The sequence below is a fragment of the Neovison vison genome, chromosome 11 (genome assembly GCF_020171115.1).
Source record: "Neovison vison isolate M4711 chromosome 11, ASM_NN_V1, whole genome shotgun sequence".
Taxonomy (NCBI): domain Eukaryota; kingdom Metazoa; phylum Chordata; class Mammalia; order Carnivora; family Mustelidae; genus Neogale; species Neogale vison.
Window position 1 is genome coordinate 176,782,817 of NC_058101.1, and position 26,078 is coordinate 176,808,894.

Consider the following 26,078-nt stretch of genomic DNA (forward strand, 5'->3'; position numbering starts at 1 on the left):
TTGCCCTTGCTTCCCTTGCCTTTGGCGATGTTCCTAGGAAGATGTTGCTGCAGCTGAGGTCGAAGAGGTTGCTGCCTGTGTTCTCCTCTATTTTTATAGTATTCAAAAATTATATGAGATATTCAACACTTTATTACAAAATGGGCTTTGTGTTAGGTGACTTTTCCCTATTATAGGCTAATGAAATGTTCTTTCTGAGGACCTCCAAGAGAAGGCAGGCTAAACTATGATGTTGAGTAGGTTAAGTGTATTAAATCCTTGATTTACCAAGATATAACCCCATCATAATTTGAGAAAGATCTGTAGTCAGATGAATTGTTAAAAGTGGGTGTTGTCTAGGCTATTTTTTTATTAGTCCATCTATTGCATCTAAAGTTATCAATGAACTTTATTATTAATTTCTCTCTTAAATACCCTCTTTCATTAGTGTTAGGAACTTTCTCTAAGATCAGTGTGGGTTTTCTAGGGTGAGATGGAAACACCAACAGGGCAACACTTTGCAAATGTGAAGTCGCATGTCAAAATGTTCCCTTGTATTCAGTATACTGACCAAATCTACTAAGAGAATCTGTCCTTCCATACTCCTAATAGTGTATTTAGGTTCCCTGTATTCTATTACCAAACGCCATGAAGTACAATTAAATAGTGAATTCACTGGCATAGATAATTGTGCATGGCTGGTACTAGGGCAGTAAATGTGAATTTGGGATAATGATTGCAAATAATTGGGGCGCCTGGGTGGCTCAGTGGGTTAAGCCACTGCCTTCAGCTCAGGTCATGATCTCCGGGTCCTGGGATCGAGGCCCACATCAGGCTCTCTGCTCGGCAGGGAGCCTGCTTCCTCCTCCTTCTATCTCTACCTGCCTCTCTGCCTACTTGTGATCTCTCTCTGTCAAATAAATAATAAAAAAAATCTTTAAAAAAATGATTGCAAATAATTTAGGCAATCCTCATAAATACCACTGGGCATTAGGAAGTTTGAGGTTATACTACTTGACAACTGTTAGAGACTACTAGTATGTTTCCAGTTGGATGGATACCCATCTCAACTAGAATAAACAGAGCCACTGAAATGTTAGCTAAAATTTTAGCTTTCATAATCTGATATCTGACTCAACTTCATCTTGTGACTAACAGGCATCCACAGTTTAAATATCCTAAAACCAAACTCTGATTTACTCCTAGATTTCCTCATTTCAGTTTTTAGGACCATTAGTCAACCAGATGTTCAGGGCAAAGCAGAAATCATCCTTGATTTTCTTTCTTCTCCTCACTACCTGCTTCTACCACCAAATCTAAGTCTTATTGACACTATTTCCTAAATACACCAGAGTATGATCACGTCTCACCTACTTGATGGCCCCAAGTCTAGCCTGAGTGATCATAATTTTCTCTTCTAATATTCTATAAAAGCCTCCTAATTGACTCCCTACCTCCCTTCTCCACTGTAGTACATTCTGCATACCATAAATCAGAGTCATATTTTTAACAAATAAAAAATAAAAATCTTGTATTGGTCTCTGACTTAAGTATCTCAAATGGCTTCCTATTCACACCAAGGATAAAATTCAGTTTTCTTACCATAATCTTTACTCAGCTTGGTTCATCACAATTCAGCAACACTGTCCTCCTTTTTGTGTTTACTGCCTGAGCCCTTCACTGGACTATAACTTCCATAACAACACAAATCTTTTTTTTTTTTGTCTTGTCCATCATTGGGTTTCTAGTGCTAGAAGAGTTGTGCCATGCCCAGTTAAGGTATTAGATAAATATTTATTGAGTGAATGAAAAAATCAACACCTTGGGTAACTATACCCCATAATCTTTCTTCCTTATGAGTTTGACATCCAAAACCAAGACCTCCAACATGAATTATACCTATCCTATTTGAGGCAAAAGAGATTTTTAGAGATTGGTATTTGAAACAAACTTCTTAGTGATCTCTTCTAAATTATGTTTCCGGGACGCCTGGGTGGCTCAGTTGGTTAAGCAGCTGCCTTCGGCTCAGGTCATGATCCCAGTGTCCTGGGATCGAGTCCCACATCGGGCTCCTTGCTTGGCAGGGAGCCTGCTTCTCCCTCTGCCTCTGCCTGCCACTCTGTCTGCCTGTGCTTGCTCTCGCTTCTCTCTCTATGACAAATAAATAAAAAGTAAAAAAAAAATCTTTAAATTATGTTTCCAATGTCAAACACACTAATTTCATTATATTGTTTTGTAGTCCCATAAATATTTTTATTGAAAGAAGCAATATAAATCCTACATTTTTCAAAGAATTTGCAGATAGAACTAATTAAATTCTCCACAAGTGGATGAGAGGGGAGAGTAGAAATCTTTTCCTCATGGCTTCCAAAACAGTCTTAAAATGCATGTAAGATAAGCATAAACTTACTGAATCTGAAGCCCCTTGACCTATAATGCTTTTCTACCTCCAATAAACTATAGATCACTACTGTACACCAGCTGAAATGATGGAGAAGTATCATTTCTAGTAAATACAAAAAATTCATTTAAAAAAATGAGACCAAGAACAGAAGAGTAATGGAATATAACTTATTACACTATCACTGGAAGAAGAAATATAGGTAATTTATCTTTCTTTCTCTTGTTTTCATTTACATTTACCCTCCAGCTTCCTTTTGCTATTCCATTAAGTCCATCTTTCTCCATATGCTCAAAAGCATATCTCCCCAAAACTCTAGAGCTTTATATTTGATAGTCTGGTGTCCTTAGAGGGAACTTTCTCTTGGCTCAACTGTCTAGAAGTTCCAGAAAAGAGATTTAGAACTCCATCAACTCCCTTAACATGAGTCAGATGCTCACCTTAACACGGACTGACTGTATCAAGATTGGAAAGTATTGCAATTGGACCACACTTGATTAGGTACCCACTGTAGTATAATCAAATATGAATAAAGGTATTAATAAAACCATATTGTACTAATAGGATATTTCCCACAGTAACCATGTGGATATTGGATGGTTCCTGGAAAGTGGTACTAAGAAAATCCTAATGGAGATCTCTACAGAAAAAGATGAATCTAGAAGTTTACTGTGGAATCTTGCTTCTTATCATCAATAGAACAGTTCATGACATTTTGATCCATACTGATCTCTGTCTTCTCTATATAAACTTTGGCACTCCAGACAAACATCACTTATAGGAAGAGTATCCTGTTACCATAACTTCTAATGACTAATGCTGAGCTAAAGAGAAAGGAAACATAACACAGAAACTGGCAATTGCCCCCAGTATTCACTCCTTTTTTTGTTTGTTTAGTAATAGAAGTTTTTTATTATTAGCAGGGCAACAAACACCAAGCTAAGAAAAGGATTTCTCAGACTCTCTTGCAACCAGATGTGGTTATGTGACAAGGTTCTAGCTGCTGGAAAATCAGCAGATATTATATACCCAAAACATCAAGTTAATGGCAGTAAATAAAAGGTAGTTACAGTTTCATTTCCTCTTTTCTTGATTCCATAAGCTGGTATAAAGATTTTGTACAGGAAACTATTTTCTACCAGAGACACAAGGTATGGCTGAGCAAAAAGAAAGACGACAGATTCTTGGAAAATGCCACCGAGCCACGTTGTTGAGATGTCTTTAACAACATACCTACCTCTGGAATATTATATGAGAAAGAAAAAAACTTTTGAACCACTGTACTTGTGTAATAACAATTTATTCTTTAACCAATAAAGGGAATTGCCACTGTGGTAAACCAAAACACTTTAGGAGTGAGTGTCCCATACAAAATACACTATACCAGATGCCACAGTTTATTAGTAACAGGAAGATCAGATTGAGCCATAGACAGTTCCAAACTGAGCCAGTATTTGAGGACCAGTGGGAGCTCAGGTAGCCAGCTAAACCTATGTAAATATATTTCAGAAATTGGGGAGCTTGCAATACTGAGTTAAGTGAGCTCAGCTATTAACATGAGCAATCTTACTGATCCTTTATAAGCTAATCTATTACATTCATGAGATCACACATACTCAGTTGAATGACCACTTTGAATACTTGTTTTCCATCATATAAGTCCTGAAACTTCTTATTGATCTTATTCTCCCTTTATAAATTCTACCATAGCACCATTTCTGTTTCTAAGACAACTTCAATTTATCTCAGACAAATGCACAAGTACTATCACAAGTACTATCAGTAGCAGTCAATAGCACAAGTACTATCATAACAGTCCCTGTCTTCCTTCTATGAGTCATACCAACCAGTGTACCACTTACAAAGTTTTCTTGGGGCATCATCTGAACTCAAAATGTTTGACAGGTTTTGAGTCTAGGAGTTTGGGGTCAAACATTAGTTAAATGAATTAACTCCCTCTTAATACTAACATTTAGAAAGTAATTTATAGGGACGCCTGGGTGGCTCAGTTGGTTGGACGACTGCCTTCGGCTCAGGGCGTGATCCTGGAGTCCCGGGATCGAGTCCCACATCAGGCTCCCAGCTCCATGGGGAGTCTGCTTTGCTCTCTGACCTTCTCCTCGCTCATTCTCTCTCTCACTGTCTCTCTCTCTCAAATAAATAAATAAAATCTTTAAAAAAAAAAAAAGAAAGTAATTTATGATAAAGTATTTCTGAGGCCTTGATTTCTCTTATTAAGATTATCTTATACATTTTATCAAGAAATGAACTAAGGGGGCACCTGGTGGCTCAGTGGGTTAAAGCCTCTGCCTTCGGCTCAGGTCATGATCCCAGAGTCCTGGGATCGGGTCCCCTCATTGGGCTCTCTGCTCAGCGGGGGAGCCTGCTTCCTCCTCTCTCTCTGCCTGCTTCTCTGCCTACTTGTGATCTCTGTCTGTCAAATAAATAAAATTTTTTTTAAAAAAAGAAAGAAATGAACTAAGAAGATCTAGTAAGCTAAGGACATATATTTACCTCTCTTCCATTTAAAAAAAAATTCTACCGAGGAAGAATGAGGTCAGCCAGATGGCTGGCAAAGTAAGAATGCCAGCCTTCATCCCTTCACAAAAAAAAAAAAAAAAGAATGGCTATCTACAAATGAAAATAGCCCTGGAAGAGCTCAAGAGTACCATTTAAGAACTTACAGCAATAAGGGGAACAACAACAACAAAAAAAGAACAACTGAACAGAAAGAATTATTGGGGAGATCAAATTAATGGAGACACCTGGAAACAACTAGAACAAAGATGCATGAGAGCTCTCAGTAACATGCAACAGATGCCACTATAGTACCCAGTGGCCTGCTCTTCAGAAGACACTGGCAGATTTTACCACTGGGGACCTCAACAATCCCCATGACAGCCATAGACATTCCACACCATTCACAGTAGAGAAGCCCAGTGTTTACCTGGAGCTCCAGAAAGACACTGGTAGTTTTTGCCATGGAGATAATCAACAGCCATCACCACTGCTGACAACTCCAGTTAAGGAGACCTCGCTATGCCTCACTCAGAAAAAGCTAATGTTCTGATGTCTCAGAATCAGGGCTGCCACACATCTTTCCAAACATTTGGAAATGTGTTTCCAGACCCCAGAACTATAGCTACTCCACATGCACCCACATTTTAGACACAAGAGCGACTGTCCCTGTGTGCTACTCAAATAGACCCTGGGTCCACTGTTGCTCAGTAAGCACATGCTTTCCAGTCCCTGCTACCATGAATCCTCCAGGAACACCTGTACCTGAAGCAGCAGAGCCACTGACACTCTAGCTAACCATGGCCCCAGACTTTGACATGCTTTCACTCTGTAAGGTGCTCCAGCCTCAGTCCTATCACTACTACAGAGGCATTGTGCATCAGACACCATTGCCACTGCCACCATCACCACCACCATCACCTCACTGAAGAACCCAACAACCTTGCCACAACTTTAGCGATCTAAGGACTCCCGCAATTTTTGCTGACATTGACCTCAGCTGAAGAAGTTGCATAGAGACTGTGTCACAGGGCCTCCCCTGGAGTTGTAATCTCTACATTCCACTGAAGAATGCCCCCCAACACACTCACCCACAAGTAAAGGTATTTCCCTATCAAAACTAGTCCATAAAGTCTGGAAGACAATACTACTCTATCAAATATGCAGAAAATGCAAAGACACAAGAAACCCAAAATATCCAGGAATTTGTTGACATTTGCACCATTAAAATATCCTATAGTTTGTCAAGTGCTTTTTCTGCATCTAATGAGTCATATGATTTCTACCCATTGTTTCTTTAAATAAGCTTTCTATCTCCTTCTTCTCTTTTCCTTATGGCACTTGTTTCTTTTGATAGTATGCCATGGATCACACAGATTTTCTTTATTCTTTTTCACTTTTTTCTTTGTTTTTCTTTCATTGGATAATTTCATATTATCCAATTATTCTACTCACAGATTTTTTTTCTTCTGTTTGATCAGCTCTGCTGTTGATGCTCTCCATTGCATTTCCCATTTCACTCACTGTATTCTCCAGCTCTGGAATTTCATTTGATTCCCTTCAATGATTTCTGGTAAACTTCTCATTTTGAGGGTGCCTGGGTGGCTCAGTTGGTTGAGCATCTGACTCTCAATTTCAGCGTGGGTCATAATCTCAGAGTCATAGGGTTGAGCCCTACATCAGGCTCTGTGCTCAGCAGGCACTCTGCATGAGACTCCCTCTCTATTTCCCTTGCCCCTCCCTCTGCTTGCACTCTCTCTCTCTCTCAAATAAATAAAATCTTCAAAATACTTCTCATTTTGTTCAGTGTTATTTCATTTGTCTTTCTGTGTTTTCTTGTAGCTCACTGAACTTCCTTAAAACAATTACTCTGAATTAAGTTCAATGAGCAAGATAAACTGTTTTTATGAAATACCTTCCACCAGCTCTCCTAGGGATTCTGAGGCTTTTTCAGACATGTTCCATCTTCTTGCTCCCTTTTGTAGCAGAATTATTAAGCACATAGGACTTCTCTCAATCCTGTAACACACCAGGTTGAGTGCTGACAGACTGCTTTTGCTTTTACGTGTCTGGCACTAAAGCTCTCCAAATGCATCCAGTTTTTGTTGTTGTTGTTGTTGTTGTTGCTTTCCAGAGATGGGTTAGAACTTCTCTTCTGGAAAACTGGACTTCCACAAAGTCTCTCTCATCAGGGTGATTGTCTAAGATAGTATTTTCCAAACACTGCTAGACTGTGGCCCTGAGGCATCAAACAAGTTCACAAGCCACTGCAGGGTCCACAGCAGCGTCCATAGCTGGTCCCTATATGCTTATTATCCAATGCACAGGTCGGGGAGGCTCCTTCCAAGTCTCTTGGCATATGGTGGTAGGTCCCATAGCTTCCACAAACGCTCTCCCACAAAGGTTCACAGATGAATGCCAATTGTTGTTGTTAAGCGGGGAAACAGTGAAGGACATTTTATCAAATACTTAGTGAAAAAATAATGTTCTCAGAAAATAGAGTGGAACGGGCCACCTTGGTGGTTCAATTGATTAAGTGTCCAACTGCTCAGGTCGTGATCTCAGGGTCCTGCAGCAGAGCCCTGCATGGCCTCCATGCTCAGCAGAGAATCTACTTGTCCCTCTCCCTCCCACTTTGCAACTCCCCACTGCTTGTGCACTCTCTCCTTCTCTCAAATAAATAAGTAAATAAAATCTTTAAAAACAAAAACCAAAAAAGAAAATAGAAGGGAATTTTTTTACTCATTTTATGAGTCTAATAACATAATTTTCATACTGAAATCTGACAAAAACATCTACAAAAAAGATTATAATATACCTCATCAACACAGACAAAAATCCTCAGCAAAATATTAATAAATCAAATCCAAGAATATAAAAAACAATAATAACTAATAAATAATGGGTTTTATTCTAGAAATGTAGGGGTTTTCTTTACCCCCTGTAAAATCAATGAATATAATCTGCCATATTAACAGACTATTAGAAAAATATACTCATCTCAATAAATATGGGGGAAATGTTTGAAAATACTGAACACCCATTTATGGAAAATCTGAAGGAGAAGGGAATTACCTCAACCTTATCAAGCACATTCAGGAAAAACCTATGGCTAACATCATACAAGTAACATTATACTTATTAACTAAGTATAATACTTAATGCTTTCCACCCAAAATCACTAAAACACATGGATGTTTTACTATTCTTTACTACTTTATTCAACATTAACCCTGTACAGTAGAATGAGGAAAGAAAAAGAAGTATATGGCATACATGTTGAAAAATTAAAAATAAGACATTCTTTATTCTAAAGATATGAGTGAGTGTGTGTGTGTGTGTGTGTGTGGTAAAATGCAAGGTCAACAAAAACCACTAGAAGAACTAGTAATCTAATTACTGCAGACCGTTAACAAATTCCAATGATCTCTGTGAAAGGCAAATTTTTAGTTTAAAAAAAAGTAACCACCACTTTGCTTCTAGCAGTAAATTTCATATCACCATTGTTCATCTTTACCAGCATTTGTGTAGGACAGAATAACTCTGAAATCCCTGAATACTTTCTTGTTTCAGGCACATATACACAATGTGTTGCAAAACTTGTTTTTACAATGATTCATTCTGAGCAGTGCTCTGAATTCTTATTATATAATATTTTTGTCATTTAACAATTCTGTACCTACAATTCTGTACAGTTCCATGTTCTCTGGTGACTAGTCAGAATAAGACTTCTCTATACCTATTCAGAGTCATTTTGTTTATTTCACTACATCAGATCACAGATAAAAGATTAAGATACAAAAATCAATTGTATTTCTACTTAGTAGCAAAAACAACTGGAAAACCAAGTTTCATGAAAGCAATACTATTTTACAACAGCACCAAAACCCAAAACATAGTTAGGAATAATATAAAGATTTAAAAAAAACATTCACTATAAACTAAAAAACATTTTTTAAGAACATATTCATGGTCTGCAAGATACTATATTGTTGTCAATAATCCAGAATTCATCTGTAAATTCAAAACAACCTTAATTAAAATCCTAAATGGCATTTCTTTTTTAGAAATTGGCAAGCCAATATTAAAGTTTAAATGAAGATGAAAAGGATTCAGAAAATCCAAAGCAATATTGAAAATAATAAACAAAGTTGAATTTACGTTACCTGATTTTAAATCTTACCATAAGTTATGGTAATCAATAACATATGGATAGATAGACCAATGAAGCAGAAGAGAATCCAGAAATGGAACTCTCCTACATTCTCAATTGATTTTTTTAACAAAGATATCAAATCAAATGAATGAAAAAGTCTTTATTAAAAATGATGATAGAACAATTGCACATATTTTTAAAAATAACTATAAAAGAAAAATATTTCTTTTTTTAGGCGAGATGGTGGACAAGTAGGGGACCCCATTTCAACCAATTCCCTGAATTTAGTTGGATATCTACCAAACCATTCTGAACACCCACGAAATCAGTCTGGATCTAAGAATATATATCTGGATCTCTACAAGCAGATAAGCACTGCTTTTTGCAAGGATTGGAAGTGCACAGTCATGAATCTGCCAGGAGCTATCAGAAGATAAACACTGTGTAAGGATCCCAGGGCCCTGAGGTCAAGACCTGAGCTGAAATTAGATGCTTAACAGACTGAGTCATCCAGGTGCTTTATGTTATTCTTTTTCTAGTTCTGATAAGTGTAAGATTAAATTGCTTGAGATTTTTCTTGCTTCTTCTCTTAGAACTGCTTTTGCTGGATCCCAAAGGTTTTGAACTGTTGTGTTTCATTTTCATTTTTTTTCATGTATTTTTTATTTTATTTTTTATTAAGTTTTTTTTAAATTTTCATTCCAGTATAGTAAACTTAGTGTTATATTAGTTTCATATGTACAATTTACTGATTCACCCTTCACCTATTTCGCCCATCCGCCACCTATCTCCCCTCTGATATGCTTTATTTTAAATAAGAGCCCCAGGAAGGGATACAAATCATAAGGGACTCTTAATCTCAGGAAACAAACTGAGGGTGGCTAGAGGGGGGTGAGAGGGATGGGGTGGCTGGGTAATGGGACTCTAAGGAGAGTATGTGCAATGGTGAGTGCTGTGAATTGTATAAGACTGATGAATCTCAGAACTGTACCCCTGAAAAAATAATATATTATATGTTAATTTTTTAAAAACCCTCAGTTATTTTTTTTCTACAAGAACATTTTTTGCTTGAAGCATACTTCAGAATACGTGAAGTATATATATATAAAGCATTCATCCAAAAAAAAAACCAGAATACAGATTTTCTTCAAGTACATACAGACGAATCCACTGGTCATGTCATCATGTAAAAAGAGACATAACAATGGGCACCCAGATGGATCAGTCAGTTAAGCCTCTGCCTTGGGCTCAGGTCATGATCCCAGAGTTCTGAGATCAAGTCCCACACCTGGCTCCCTGCTTTGCAGGAAGTTTGCTTCTCCCTCTCCCCTCACCCTGTTTGTGCTCTCTCTCATTTGTTCTCTCTCTCTCAAATGAATAAAATTTTTTTTAAAAAGAAACGATAAGTATTCTAAAATTAAGATGACTGAAATCATATTAAGTATATTTCCCAACCACAATAGTACAAAACTAAAAAAGCAAAACTAAAACACAGCCAAATAGGGGGGTGGGAGGTTGGGGTACCAGGTGGTGGGTATTATAGAGGGCACAGATTGCATGGAGCACTGGGTGTGGTGAAAAAATAAATGAATACTGTTTTTCTAAAAATAAATAAATTGAAAAAAAAATAAAATATAAAAAAAAACACAGCCAAAAAATCTACAAAAAAAAAAGCAAAACTAAAACACAATCAAAAAATCTACAATGTAAATACTAAATATTGAATATATAAATATTAAACAACACACCGCTGCACAAGCAATAGGCCAAATAAGAAAACGGCAAATCAAAACAGTCTCAATACAAAAGAAAAAGAAAACACAATATTTTAAAACATACAGGATGGAGCAAAAGCAGATGTTAGAGCGAAATTTATGCTATAAATGCTTTTATTAAGAAAAAAATTTTAGAGGTGCCTTTTTTCTAGGTATGTCACCTAAGGTAAGAGAAATAAAAGGAAAAAAAAAACTATTGGGACTACATCAAAATAAAAATCTGTATAATGAAGTAAATAACCAACAAAACTAAAAAGCAACTGAATGAATGGGAGAAGATATTTGCAAATGACTTGTCTGATAAACGTTTAGTACCCAAAATATATAAAGAACTTATGCAACTCAACGCCCCAAGAAACAAATAATCCAATTTTTAAAATGGGCAGAAGACATAAACAGACATTTCTCCAAAAAAGACATGCAGATGGCAAACAGACACATGAAAAGATGCTCAACATCACTCATCACCAGGGAAATGCAAATCAAAACTACAATGAGATATCACCCTACACCTGCCAGAAAGACTAAAATCAACAACACAAGAATCAGTGGGTATTGGTGAGGATGTGGAGATAAAGGAACTCTCATGAATGGCTGGTGAGAGTGTAAGCTGGAGCAACCACTCTGGAAAACAGTATAGAGATTCCTGAATCTCTTAGGATCCTTAGAATCCAGCAATCACACTACTGGGTATTTACCAAAGAATACAAAAACATTAATTCAAAAGGATACATGCACCCTTATGTTTATAGCAGCATTATTTACAATAGCCAAGATATGGAAGCAGCCTAAGGGTCCATCAATTAATGAATAGATAAAGAAGTAGTGGGGTTTGTGTGTGTGTGTGTGTGTAATGGAATATTATTCAGCCTTAAAAAAAAAGAATGAATCTTGCCATTTGCATAGCATGGATAGAGCAAGTTATTATAATGCTGTAAGTCAGTCAGAAAAAGACATATAATTTCACTCATATGTAGAATTTAAGAAACAAAATAATTGAGCAAAGGGAAACAGAGTACAGAGAGGCAAATCAAGAAACAGAGGACAAACTAGATGTTTACTAGAGGGGTGGTGAGTGGGGGAGTGAATGAAATAGGTGATAGGGATTAACTAGTGCATATCTCATGGTAAGCATTGGGTGATATATGAAATTGCTGAATCACTACATTGTACACCTGAAACTAACATAACACTGTATGTTAACTATAATGGAATTAAAATAAAAAATAAAAATAAAAGACAAAAATGCAATAGAGAACTTCAACAGCAGAATCAAGCAAAGAAAAGAAACAATATGCAAATTGGAAGACATGTTCAGGCAAAGGGAAAAAAAAAAGAATGAAGTCCTACAGGATTATGAGACACCAACATATGAATCAATATGCATTACTGCAGTCACATTAAAAGGAAAGAGAATGAGGCAGAAAGCTTATTTAAGGAAAAGGAGCTGAAAAATTCCCAAATCTTAGAAGACAAATGGATATCTAGGTTCACAAAAGTCAAAGGATCCAAAATAGGATCAACCAAGACAACACTAAACAGATTTACATTATAAACAAATTATCAAGGAAAAAGAATTTGAAAGAAGGCAGGGAAAAGTGGATACTCATATACAATGGAAACCCCACAAAACTATGAGTGGACTTTTTTAGTGGAAACCTTGTAGGCTAGGATGGAGTGGATGATATAATTGAAGTTCAAAAAAATCTGCCAACCAAAAAGTACTGTGTTCAGAAAAACTGCTTTTTAAAAATAAAGAAAGAAAGTCTTTCTCAGACAAACACAAAGTTAAGTTATCACAACTAGATCTGCCTTCAAGAAATCCTAAAGGGAGTTCCTCAAATTAAAATGAAAACATACTACGCAGCAATGAAAAAGCATAAGAAAACGTAAATCTCAATGGTCAAGGATATAAAGCTGTGAGGTTGATATAGAAATTACCTTTAATCTAATATAACAGTTAAAATATAAAAATGTATTTATATTTTGAATATACAATATAAACAGAAGCAATTCTGACTAAAATAGCACAAAGTACGTGGAGGGGAAGTAAAAGTATAGATTTTTAGGGAGCTTGGGTGGCTCAGTGGGTTAAGCCTCTGCTTTTGGCTCAGGTCATGATCTCGGGGTCCTGGGATCGAGTCCCGCATCGGGCTCTCTGCTCAGCAGGGAGCCTGCACCTCCCTCTCTCTCTGCCTGCCTCTCGGCCTACTTGTGATCTCTCTCTCTGTCAAATAAATAAATAAAATCTTTTTTAAAAAGTATAAATTTTTATGTACACAATTGAAGTTAAGCTTATCAACTTAGAAGGCTACAATTACAAGTTACTTCATACAAGCCTCGAACTGTATAAAGAAAAAAATCTATAATAGATACACAAAAGGTAGAAAAGAATCAAAGTTACTACCAAAAAAATCATCAAATTGGAATGGACAACAATGACAGACAATAAAACTGCAAAACAGACAGAAAACATAAACAAATGACAATAGTTAATCTTCACCTACTAAAAATGAATTTAAAATTAAATGGATTGGGGCACCTGTGTGGCTCATTGGGTTAAAGCCTCTGACTTCAGCTCAGGTCATGATCTTGGGAAGCTGGGATCAAGCCCCGCATCAGGCTCCCTGCAGAGAGCCTGCTTCCTCCTCTCTCTCTCTCTGACTGCCTCTCTGTCTACTTGTGATCTCTATCAAGTAAATTTTTAAAAAATTTTTTTAAAAACTAAATAGATTAAATTCCCCAATCAAAGGGCATAGACTAGCTAAATGGATTAGCGTCAGGGCACACCTGGAGCTAGCCCCTCCACTCTGTATCCACAGACAAGTGGACCAAACGCTATCATCAACACCTAATGCAGTGTGTATGCCTGGGCATGAAGGTGAAGCTATGGTAGTGTATGCCAATAACCAGTGACATGACAGCTGCTAGTAAGCCCCTAACTGGACTTGGCCTTTGCTGCTTGCTCTGGCCTCTATCACTGTAAGTGTGTATCCAACCAGCTCTTACCCCTACACAGGCACCTGGAATAGGCCTCTATAGCCAAGTGTGTGCACTCAGTCACCTCCAGCCACTAACACTGTCTGTCCCTAGTCTCTAGGCACTGAACCTGGAGATGTTCCTGAAGACTCTAATAGCCCCAGCAGCCACTGAGGACTGTCTGACCACACAATGTCCATGCCATGAACCCTAGTGGCCTAAGCAAAGGAGACATTACACCCCATGGACCAAGTGCCGTCAACACATGCCCAAACAGGGTACACTGCACCACTAGACCCCGGATCACCACTTACTCCAGAATGCCCCCTCCCATAGATGAAAGTCTTCCCTTACCAAAGTCAATCCATAAAGTCTGGAAGAGGTGACTGCTTCTTCAAATAAGTAGATAACTACGCACAGCTACAGGGATCATGAAGAAGCATAGAAACATGATGCCACCAAAAGGATATAGTAAACCTCCAACAAATAGCTTCACACAAATGGATATCCAGGAATTGTCTGATAAATATTTCAAAATAATTGTTCTAAAAATGCTGAGAGAGCTACAAGATAGTGCAATACAGATAAACAATGTAATAAAATCAAAAAACAATACAAGAACAAAATGAGAGGTTCAACAAATAGAAAATATAAAAAGAATCAAACAGAAATTGTGAAACTAAATAATCCAATAACTAAACTGAAGAATTCAGTAGAATAGTTCAACAGTATAACTGACCAAGCAAGCAGAATCAGTAAGCTAGAAGACAGATCAATTGAAATTATCCAATTAGATAAACTAATGGAAAAAGAATGCAAGGTTATAAAGAAAGCCTATGTGATGTATAGGACACCCTTGAGAGAAATAATGTATGCATCACTGGAGTCCCAGAAAGAAAAGAAAGGGAGAAAGGAGTAGAAGTCTTACTTATATAATGACTGAGAACATCTCAAACCTGGGGAGAGATTTGGACATATAAGTTTATGAAGTTAATAGATCACCTCAAAAATTCAATCCAAAATGGTCTTCTCCAAGACACATAATAATAATAAAGAGACATTGTAATAAAACTATCTAAAATCAACAATAAGAGAAAGTGGTTAAAAAAAATATTGTCTCTCATAAAAGAGAATCCCTCCCACCCCAGAAAGCTGTCAGTAGATTTCTTAGCAGAGATCTTGCAAATCAGGAGACATAGGATGATATAATCCAAGTTCTGAAAGAAAGAAACTGGTAACCAAAAATACCTTACCCAGCAAAGTTGTCCTTCAGAAATTAAGGTGAGATAAAGACTTTTGCTAGTAAACAAAAGCTAAGGGAATTGATCAACACTAAATCTGCCTTAGAAAAAATGCCAAAAGGAGTTCATCACGCTGAAATGAGAAAAGCTAATCAGTAACATGAACACAAAAAAAGTATACAATACATCTGCAAAGACAAGGACATAGTAAAATTCATAATATTCAAACTGTAACATGGTTATGTGCTAACTCTAGTATAAAAGTTAAAGGAGAAAAGTATTAAAATAGCAATAGCTACAGTAATTTCTTAGTGTATACACACTACAAAAAGATGTTATTTTGACATCAAAAACATAACAGGAGGGGAGACTTGGGACGGGTTTTGAAATTGATCAAACATTACTATTTTGGCATAAAATAGGCTGTTATACATATATTTTATGTAAGTTTCACAGTAACCATAAACAAAAACCTGCAGTAGATTCACAAATAATAAAGAGAAGGGAATCAAAGCATACTACTATGAAAAATCACAAATTCACAAAGGAAAGCAGAAAGAGAAATAGGAAAATAACAATTAACAAGTTGGAATTAGTAGGTCCTTGCCTATCCATAATCAATCTAATTGCAAAGGAACTGAATTTCCTAATCAAAGGACAGAGTTGCTTCATGAATAGGTAGAAAAATAAGACCCAATTATATGCTGCCCACAAGAGATTCACTTCAGCTATAAGGACACACATCAGCAAATGTAAAAAAATGGAAAAAGATTTTCCATGCAAGTGGAAAACTAGCAAGCAGGGATAGCTATATATCAGACAAAATGGACTATAATTCAAAATGCTAACAAGAGGAGTAAAAAAGATCATTATATAATAAGGCAGTCAATTCATCAAGAAGATATGACAATTATAAATATATATCCACTCTACATTGATGTACTTAAATATCGTAAGTGCTAATAAAACTGAAGGGAGAAATAGACAACAACACAATAATACTAGGGGGCTTAAATATTCCACTTCCTACAAAGGATAGATATTCAGAAAGAAAATCAACAAGGAAAAGCTGGACTAGGACCAGACTTTGGACCAAATAGATATAACAGACACATACAGAATATTCCATTTAGCAGCAGCAGAACACACATTCTTCTCCAGTGTGCATGGAACACTCTCCAGGACAGATCATATGATAAGCCATAAAACAAGTCTTAGTAAACTTAAGAAGGAAATCATACAAAGTAACGTTTACAACAACAACAATATGGAACTGAAAATTAATAATTGAAGGAAATCTGGAAAACTCACCAATATGTGGAAATTAGAGAACATGCTCTGAAACAACCAGTGGGTCAAAGAGGAAATCAAACATAAATCAAAAACTATACTGAAATAAATGAAAATGGAAGGACAACATATCAAAATCTATGGGATTCTGCAAAGCAGTTCTAAGAGAGAAGTTTATAGCAATAAACACCTCCATATAAGAAAAAAGGTGTAAAATAAACAACCCAACTCTATACCTCAAGGAAAAAGAAAAAAAAAGCCACCAGATTAGCAGATGGAAAAAAATAACAAAGAGCAGACCAGAAATGACTTAAATAGGGATGAGAAAAACAATAAAAAGATTAACAAAATAAGAGCTGGTTTCTCAAAAAGACATACAAATTTGACAAACATCCAACTAGACTAAAAAAGAAGATTCAAAAAAAAAGAAGAAGAAAAGAAGATTCAAATAGGTAACCATAAATTAAGGAAGAGACATTATAACTGATAACATAAACATGCAAAGGGTCATAAGCAACTATTATGAACAATTATATGTTGACAAATTGGGAGAACCTAGAAAAAGTAGATAAATTCCTAGAAACATAACCAACTAATATTAAATCATGAAAAACTAGAAAATCAGAACAGACCAATTTTGAGTATGAGATAAAATCAGTAATCATAAATTTCCCAACACAGAAGAGGCCAAACCAGATAGTCTCCCTGGTGAATTACACCAAACACTTGTTAATGTTAATCATTCTCAAACCCCTCCAAAAAACTGAAGAGATCATTTCCAAATTCATCCTATAAGGCCAGCTTTATCTTGATACCAAAGTCAAATGAAAACACTATAAGAAGAGAAGACTATAGACCAACATCTCTAACGATTACAGATGTAAAAATTCTCAACAAAATATTGCTAAACTAAATTCAACCGAGCATTAAAAGAATAAAATGCCATTATCAAATGGTATTTATCTCTGGAATGCAAGGATAGTTCGATATATGCAAATCAATAACTGTGATATACCACATAAATAGAATGAAAGATAAAAGATCATAAGATTCTCTCAATAAAAACAGAAAAAGCATTTGACAAAATACAACATGCTTTCATGATAAAAATAATCAGCAAATTGAGTATAGAAGGAACACATCTTAACACAATAAAGTCCACATATAATAAACCCACAGCCAATATCAAACTTAGAAAGCTTTTCCTCTAAGATGACAAATAAGACAAAGATGCTCATTCACACCACTCCTACTCAACATAGTACCAGAAATTGTAATGAGAGCTGTCAGGATAAAAAATAATAAAAGGCATCCCAACTGGAAAGGAAGAGGTGAAATGGTCTTGTAGAAAATATAATCTCATATGGAGAGTGACCTAAAGACCCAACCAAAAAGGTGTGTTATAACTATTAAATTCAGTAACTCTGTAGGGTACAAAATCAACATACAGAAATCATTTGAATTTCTATACACTAACAACAAAGCAGCTGAAAAAGAAATAACAGTATCATTCTCACTAGCATCAGAATCAATAAAAATACTTCAGAATAAATTTAAATAAAGTGAGAGATCTGTACCCTGAAAATTCATGAAAAAAATTTAAGACACAAAAGAAAAGATATCTTGTGTTCCTGGATCAGAAGAATTAATAGGTTAAAATGTCAATACTACCAATACCATTTGTAGTTTCAAAGCAATCTATACCAAAATTCCAATGGCCTTTTTCAGAAATAGAAAAAACTACTAAAATTTATATGGAACCACCGAAACTTTTAAAATCTAAAGCAATCCTGAGGAAAAAACAAAACTAGAGGTACACAATTCCTGATTTCAATTATACTCCAAAGCTGTAATAATTATAACAATATGGTACTGTTTTAGAAGAGCAGACCAATGGAACAGAATGGAGAACCTAGACCAAATCCCATGTATATGCTCAAAAAATACTTGATGAGGGAGCCAAAAATAATAAATGGGGAAAAAAGGACCTATTCTATAAATGACATTGGGAAAACAGGATATTCTCATGTAAAAGAATTAAAGTAAACCTCTAGTTTATACAATTCACAAAAATTAACTTGAAATAGATTAACAACTTAAATGTAAGAATGAACACCATAAAAATCCTAGAAGATGACATAGGGAAAAAGCATTGACACTGACACTGTTGTTGGCACTGACTTTTTAGATATGACAAAAGCAAGAAGTAATAATGGGACTTCATCAAACTAAAAGGCTCGTGCATAGCAAAAGAAATAAAACAATGAAGACAATCTATGTAATGGAAGTGAATATCTGCAAATCACGGATCTGGTAAATGTCCAAAATATACAAAGAACTCATAAAACTCAGTAACAAGGGCGCCTGAGTGGCTCAGTGGGTTAAAGCCTCTGCCTTCGGCTCAGGTCATGATCCCAGGGTCCTGGGATCGAGTCCCGCATCGGGCTCTCTTCTCAGCAGGGAGACAATAACACAGACAACAGAACACAATAAAACAGAACACATCTCTCTCTGCCTGCCTCTCTGCTACTTGTGATCTCCAGCTGTCAAACAAATAAATAAAATCTTAAAAACAAACAAACAAAAAAAACTTCAGTAACAAAAATCCAAACAATCTGATTAAGAATGAGCAAAGGAAGAGAACAGACTATTTTCAAAGATATAAATATAGACAAAGGTACATGAAAATATGTTTAATATATCATTAATACCAAAGAAATGCAAACGAAAACCACAGTAAGATAATTCCTTACATCTGTTAGAATGGCTTTCATCAAAAACTGAAAAAATAACAAATATTGGCAAAAATATGGGGAAAATGAAACACTTACGCACTGTTGGTGGAAATGTAAATTGGCACAGCCAATACCCATATGAAAAGCAGTATGAAGGTCCCTTTAAACGTTAAAAGTAGAACTACTATATGATCCAGCAATCCCATTTCTAATCCACTTCATATCTACAGGAAATGAATACAATATCTTGAGTAGAAATCTGCATCCTCAAGTTTGTATAATTTTTCACAACAGGCAAGATACGGAAACAGTGTCTGTCAATGAATGGATTGGTAAAGAAAATGTAGTATTTATATAAAATAACATTTTATTCAGTCATGAGGAAGAAGGAAATCCTTCAATTTATGCCAACATGGATAAACTTGTGGGCATTGTGTTAAGTGAAATAAGTTAGACAAGGAAAGACAAACGTTCTATAGCATTGCTTATGTGTGAAATCACCAAAACAAAACAAAAACTGAACTCAGGTAAACAAAGCATGCATAGCCTGTGATTACCAAGGCTGGTAGGTGGGGGAAAGGGAGAGATGTTTGTCAAAGGGTACCAATTTCTAGTTACAAGATGATTTAAGCTCTGGGATTCTGAGGTACAACATGATGATTATACTTAATAATACTGTATTACATACTTGAAAATTACTAGGAGAAAAGATTTTAAATACTCTCACCACGAAAAGAAATGTTAATTATAGCACATGATGGAGGTGTTAGCTAACAATATGGTGGTAATCACTGTGCATTGTGCAATAAATAACCATACCACATCATGTTATATACCTTAAAATGACACAATGTTATAGGTCAATTACATCTCAATAAAGCTGCAGAAGGTGGTAAGGATCAAGATAAACATAAACTTAAGACCCAAAACTGTTAAATTACAAGAAAATAGGGGGAAAGCTCTTGAATATTGGTCTGGGAAATAATATTTTAGATAAGACATGAGAGAACAGACAACAAAAACAAAAATAGACAAGTGGGACTGCATCAAACTTAAAGACTTCCTTCTAAAAAAAATATATATATATATATATTTATTTATATAAATATATATATATATATATTTATTTATTTATTTTTAGAGTGAAAGAGGGAGAGCAAGGGAAGAGGAGGGGCAGAAGGAGAGAATCTTTCAAGCCCACTCCCCACTGAGCAGGGAGCTGGACCAGAGACTCATGAGACCCTGACCTAAGCTAAAACCAAGAGTCAGACACTCAGCCACCTGAGCCACCCAGGGGCCCCCAAACTAAAAAAAACTTAATAAAGGAAACAATCAACAGAGTGAAAATGAGACCTATCTGCTAACCACACATCTGATAAGGAGTTAATCTACAAAATATGTAATAACTCATACAACTCAAGAGCAAAAACAAATAATGAGATTTTAAAAAGCAAAAGACTGAATAGATATTTGTCAAAAGAAGATATACAAATGACCATCAGATTTATGAAAAGGTGTTCAGCATCACTAATCATGAGAAAAATGTAAATCAAAACCACAACTTACACCTTTTAGGATAGCTATTATCAAATAGACAAAAAATAACAAGTGCTAGCAAGGATGTAGAGAAAGGGAAACTTTGTACACTGTTGTGGGGAATGAGGTTGGTACACTCATTATGGAAAACTGTATATAGATTCCTCAAAAATTAAAAATGAATTACATTATGATTAAGAAATTTCATTTCTTGGTGTATATATATGTAACTAATATGTTAACTACCGTGATTGTGACAATTATTTCAAAAAATATCAAAACAATTCATTTATCTTAAATATATATTTTGTCAGTTATACCTTAATAAAGTTTAAAAAATAAAAACATAGATTTTAAATAGAATAAAGAATATAAATATAAACATTGGGGTGCATATGGCCCTTCTTTTCATGACATCTGTATCTTTGGGGTAAATACCCAGTAGTGCTAGGTCATAGGGTAGCTCACAATGAATCATGGAACACTACATCAAAACTAATGATTTACTGTATGGTGACTAACAGAACACAATAAAAAAATTTAAATATATATTTAAATATATAGATAGAATTTAACTTGCACATACATACATATGTATTAATTATATTTTATATATTATATATGTGTACATATGCATTGTTGTAAGTATATTTTTAATGTAATATGCACATTATATACAATTATATATTATATACATATATATACAATTATATAATTATATATATAATTAACTGCCATTTTTCTTGGTAATGTTAATAAAAATACAAAGTACCAACTATGTAGATTTTACAGAACAATATTACCTTTTCCAAATGTGATCTCACAACGTGCATTTGTATCCTGGCAGCCTCCATCATAACACAGATATCTGTTTCTACATAGACGTCCATTCATTATAGTTACATCATATGGACATTCTGGTGACCCTCCATCACAAAATTCAGCAATATCACATTCACGATGTCTTGCTTCCCTACATTGAATACCTCGTTTTTCAATCTAATAGGAATTAAAATATAAAAAATAAAGCATTACACTTAAGATTGTTGTATTTCTCAGTATTTATTTCAAAACTGTTATATTTCAAAATTAATTCTATTTATAGTTTAATGATCTATTTATTCATTAATGTCTATTAGTACCTTCTTTGTATAAAGCATTATGCTTATCATATTGAAAAAACTGTATGTTATCAGCTATAACAAAATAAGCATATGCACATGGAAAAGTATAACATAAATATGATGCAATGATTGCCAAAGTTCTGTTTGCATTTCAGTGCAAGGGAGGAAAAATCACTTTTAGCTTGAGATAATTATTTCTTGGGTGAAAACAATGTAATTCAGACAATTTCTAAATAAAATATACTTATTCAAAGCATAGTTTGTAAGTATGGAACATTCGTAATTCTATGACAAATGTAAGACATAAATAACAGAATAAACAGAGGAAAACCAAAGGGTAAAGAGGCAGTTCTTAGAGAAGAAACTCAATTATAACTGTTCTCTTGAATTATCCTGTAGTTAATTAACACTTTCATATACAGAATCTGAAAATGTACATAAACCATCTCAAAGGGACATCTAACTCATACATCATAATTGATGATTTCCAGGTGACAATAAAAAGATCACAGACGTAAGAATGTAACCACATGATAAGAATCTAGAAAAAAATAACAAAATTGCATTAGTCAAGGATAGTCAAGAACACAGAACCCATGGTAGGTAGTTCAATAGAGGGATCGTCATATGACAAATCTGTTACAAATATATTGCAGGAGCTGAAAAGGGAAACAGGAAAAGAGTCAACATCTTCAACATATAAACTGGTATGTGATCTTTCAATTAAATGATCTTTGAATAAATAATAAGTTTGTAGTTTGAACTTTGTGCTAACATAGCATTTAAGAAGTGCTATTCTAGTAAGTTTCATTATTTATACATTTATGGGAGATTGTTGTGTCTTTCAATTACATATCTACAGGTACCTACCACAACCAGTAACAATATTTTTATTTCTAAAAATATAAATAATGGATAGGGTAAATAAAAAGTCCCTTTTAAGGGAGATCTTCAGTATTAAAAATTGTACAATAGCTCTCAACCAAGTCTTAAGAACAACAGCATAAAGTTAGGCAGCATAATCGCCTAAGAAGAAAACCTGAACATCCAAGTAATCTTCACAAAATCAGAAATCTGATTGTGAATTTAGTATATTTTTCTTTATCTGAAAATTCACTTATTTTTTTGTTTTAATTTAAATTCCACCTTCTTAACATACAGTATAATATTAGTTTCAGAAAGTTCATTTATTTCTATTTCTATTTCAGCTATAGGTCTAAGTGATTTAAAGTATTAAGACATGATTCATTACACCAGGCGCCTGGGTGGCTCAGTGGGTTAAGACTTGATTCATTACATACTTGGAAGATATTAATAAACTGAAATCTTACTTGACAGTTCCTGCAGCACAATCCTGCAGCACACTGTGATCCTGGTTTCAGCCTACAAGTGCGAGGATCACAACAGCTAGCAGGTCCACATTGCTATGAATTAATGGAATGCACAAGTAAAAGTACATCATGATAATAATATAAACTTTGGCAAGAACTATATTTACTGGGCTTATTTTTTGAGTTTTAGGGGAAAATATTAATGCTGTCAATATTTATAGTTCTGTATATCTAAACAATTAGAATACTAAAGTAAGACTTTCACTTCAAATCAAAACAGAGTAACCAGTACCAAGAAACTCTTACCCAACTAGAAAACTAGGAAAAATATATGAAACAACCTTTTTTTTTTCCACAAATTAGAGAATAGTGAGAGAGAACAGAATGGTGGTTAATAGCATCTGGAGGGTGGGAAAAAGGTGGGGAAAAACATTATCTCTGTTCAAAAGGTACAAATTTTCAGGGTGCCTGGGTGGCTCAGTGGGTTAAGGCCTTTGCCTTTGGCTTGGGTTGTGATCCCCAAGTCCTGGGATCAAGCCCTGCTTTGGGCTCTCTGCTCAGTGGGGAGCCTGCTTCCCCTTTTCTCTCTGCCTGCTTCTCTGCCTACTTGTGATTTCTGTCAAGTGAATAAATAAAATCTTTTTTTTTAAAAAGGTACAAATTTTCATTTAAGAATGAATTAGTTTTCAGAATCCACTGTAAAACATGATGACTATAGTTAACAGTACTGTATCATACACTTGAAAGTTGCTAAGAGGATAGATAAAAGTGTCCTCACCACATCCAAAAAAAAAAAAGGGAACTTGTGAAGGATAGGTTAATTAGTTTGATTGTAGTAATCATTTCAAAAGTTATATATATATCAAAATATTATGTCGAACACCTTAAAAATAAAATTTGTATTTGTCAGTCATACTTCAGTAATCCTGGAGGTGGGGAAAGGTGTATAGAGTTTATGCCTACTGCAAAGTCAGAATGTCCCCAAAACTTACCTCTCTACTTACACCAAACATAAGTTCAATGGATTTTCAAAACAACTCTAAGGTTTGTTAATCTACTAGAAGAACTCACAGAACTCACTGAAAGCTGTTATATTCACAGTTATGGTTTATTATATGGAAATGATGCAAATTAAAATTAGCCAAGAGAAAAAGCAACCCAGGAAAAGCTCATACTGCCTTCACCCCAGGAATTACACACATAATACTCTCCCAAAACTGATGTATGAAATTCCTGACTTATGCTATGTGGCCAGTATTACTCTAATACCAAACCCAGAGACGTTACAAAAAAAGGAAATTACAGACCATTATCTCTCATAATCATTCAAACACCAATTTACTCATTATATTGACAGGCTGAAGAAGAAAAACCTATGTAGAAAAAGAACTTGACAAAATCCAATACTCACTTAATGAAGCATACAAAATATTAGCAAACTAGGAGTAAAGGGAAACTTCCTAAGTTTAATAGTGAACATACAGAAAAACCTACAGCTAATATCATACATATGATATATATGCTATATCTCTTTCACAAAAAAAAACTCAAAATGGATCATAAATTAAATATAAAATGTAAGGCTATAAAACCTCTAGGAGGGTAGATTTAAGAGTAGACCTTATGTGAAGTGCTCTTCCACAATAAATAAATAAATAGGAATAATAATAATCTTAAATAAATTCTTTCAGAAAGTACTGAGCTCAGAATTGCCTTGATGCTTAAATCAGAAAATATTCCGAGACAAGAAAATAAATGCAGACCACAATCCCCTTGTGAAGATAAGTGCCGTCAACCCAAACAAAATATAAGCAAATTAAATCTACCTCTATATATACAGAACAATGTAAGTGAAGCTAATGTTAGAATGCACGGTTGGGTTAGCATTCAAAAACCAATCAATGAAATGCACTATATTAATTAATTAATTAATTAATTTTTAAAAGGAGAAAACTCATTTGAATCAGCTCAATAGACACAAAAATAAGACATTGGACAAAATTCAACACTAATTCCTGATTTGAGACTCTCAGCTAACCAGAAATAGAAAGGAACTTCCTCAACATGCTAATGGTATCTGTTTACCAAGAAAGTTTTATCTAACATTATATCTAATGGTGAAAGTCAGAAAGTTGTCTCCACCAATAAAAACAAAGCAAAGACCATTCTCAACATTTCTAATTGAAACTAGATCCAAGGTGAATTCACAAAAGTCAATTGTATTTTCTATACTAGCAATGAATAATTCTTAAATAAAATTTTAAAACAAAGCTATAGAAACAAACTATAGAAAAACTAAATGAATTAAAGAAGAGCTAAATAACTGGAGATACACACCATGTACACTGATTGGCAGACTCAATTTTAATTTAAAAAAAATGTAATTTTCCCAAAATTGATGAATGAATACCACACAATTCCAATAAAGTCTCTATATTCACATGCTGATTCTCCAATTTATATGGAAATACAAAGGTCTCACAATAATAAAACTATCCTAGAAAAAAGGAACAAAGTTGGGTGATTTACATTACCTGTTTTCAAGATTTACTGTGAAAATACATGAATTAAAATAGCGTAGAACTGGCATAAAGTATGGTTACATAAATAAACAGAAAAGAATCCAGGGATAGACACACATGTATAGTAATTTACTTTCATAAGAATGCTAAAGTAATACAATGGTTAAATATAGTCATCTTAACAAATAAGAAATATTTGATACTCAAATGGAGCCTAACGAACCTCAAAAACACTACCCAAACACAAAAATGCACCCAAAATGAATCAAAGACCACTGTGAGTGATAATTGTAAAACTTCTCAAAGAAAACATAGGAGAAAATATTCATGACCTTGAGTAGGCAAAGATTTCTTAGGACATAAAACATTATGACCATAGAAGAAAAAAAATGATAAATTGGTCTTCATAAAAAATAAAAAATGCCTGTTATTCAAAGATGTTGTTAAACAGCCAAGAAGGAAATACATAGACTGGAAATAAATATTTGTAAT

At 34.7% G+C, this 26,078-nt stretch overlaps 1 protein-coding gene across 1 annotated transcript in view; it reads right to left on the bottom strand.

Moving 5' to 3' along the window:
- Window positions 1-26,078, bottom strand: part of ADAM32 (ADAM metallopeptidase domain 32) — a 173,610-nt gene that overhangs the window by 39,434 nt on the left and 108,098 nt on the right. Inside the window, exons 13-14 of the mRNA XM_044226004.1 lie at window positions 23,065-23,157; window positions 21,413-21,608 (exon numbers count right to left, since the gene is read on the bottom strand). Of these exons, the coding sequence (XP_044081939.1) occupies window positions 21,413-21,608; window positions 23,065-23,157 (289 nt within the window). The remainder of the gene's footprint in view (window positions 1-21,412; window positions 21,609-23,064; window positions 23,158-26,078) is intronic.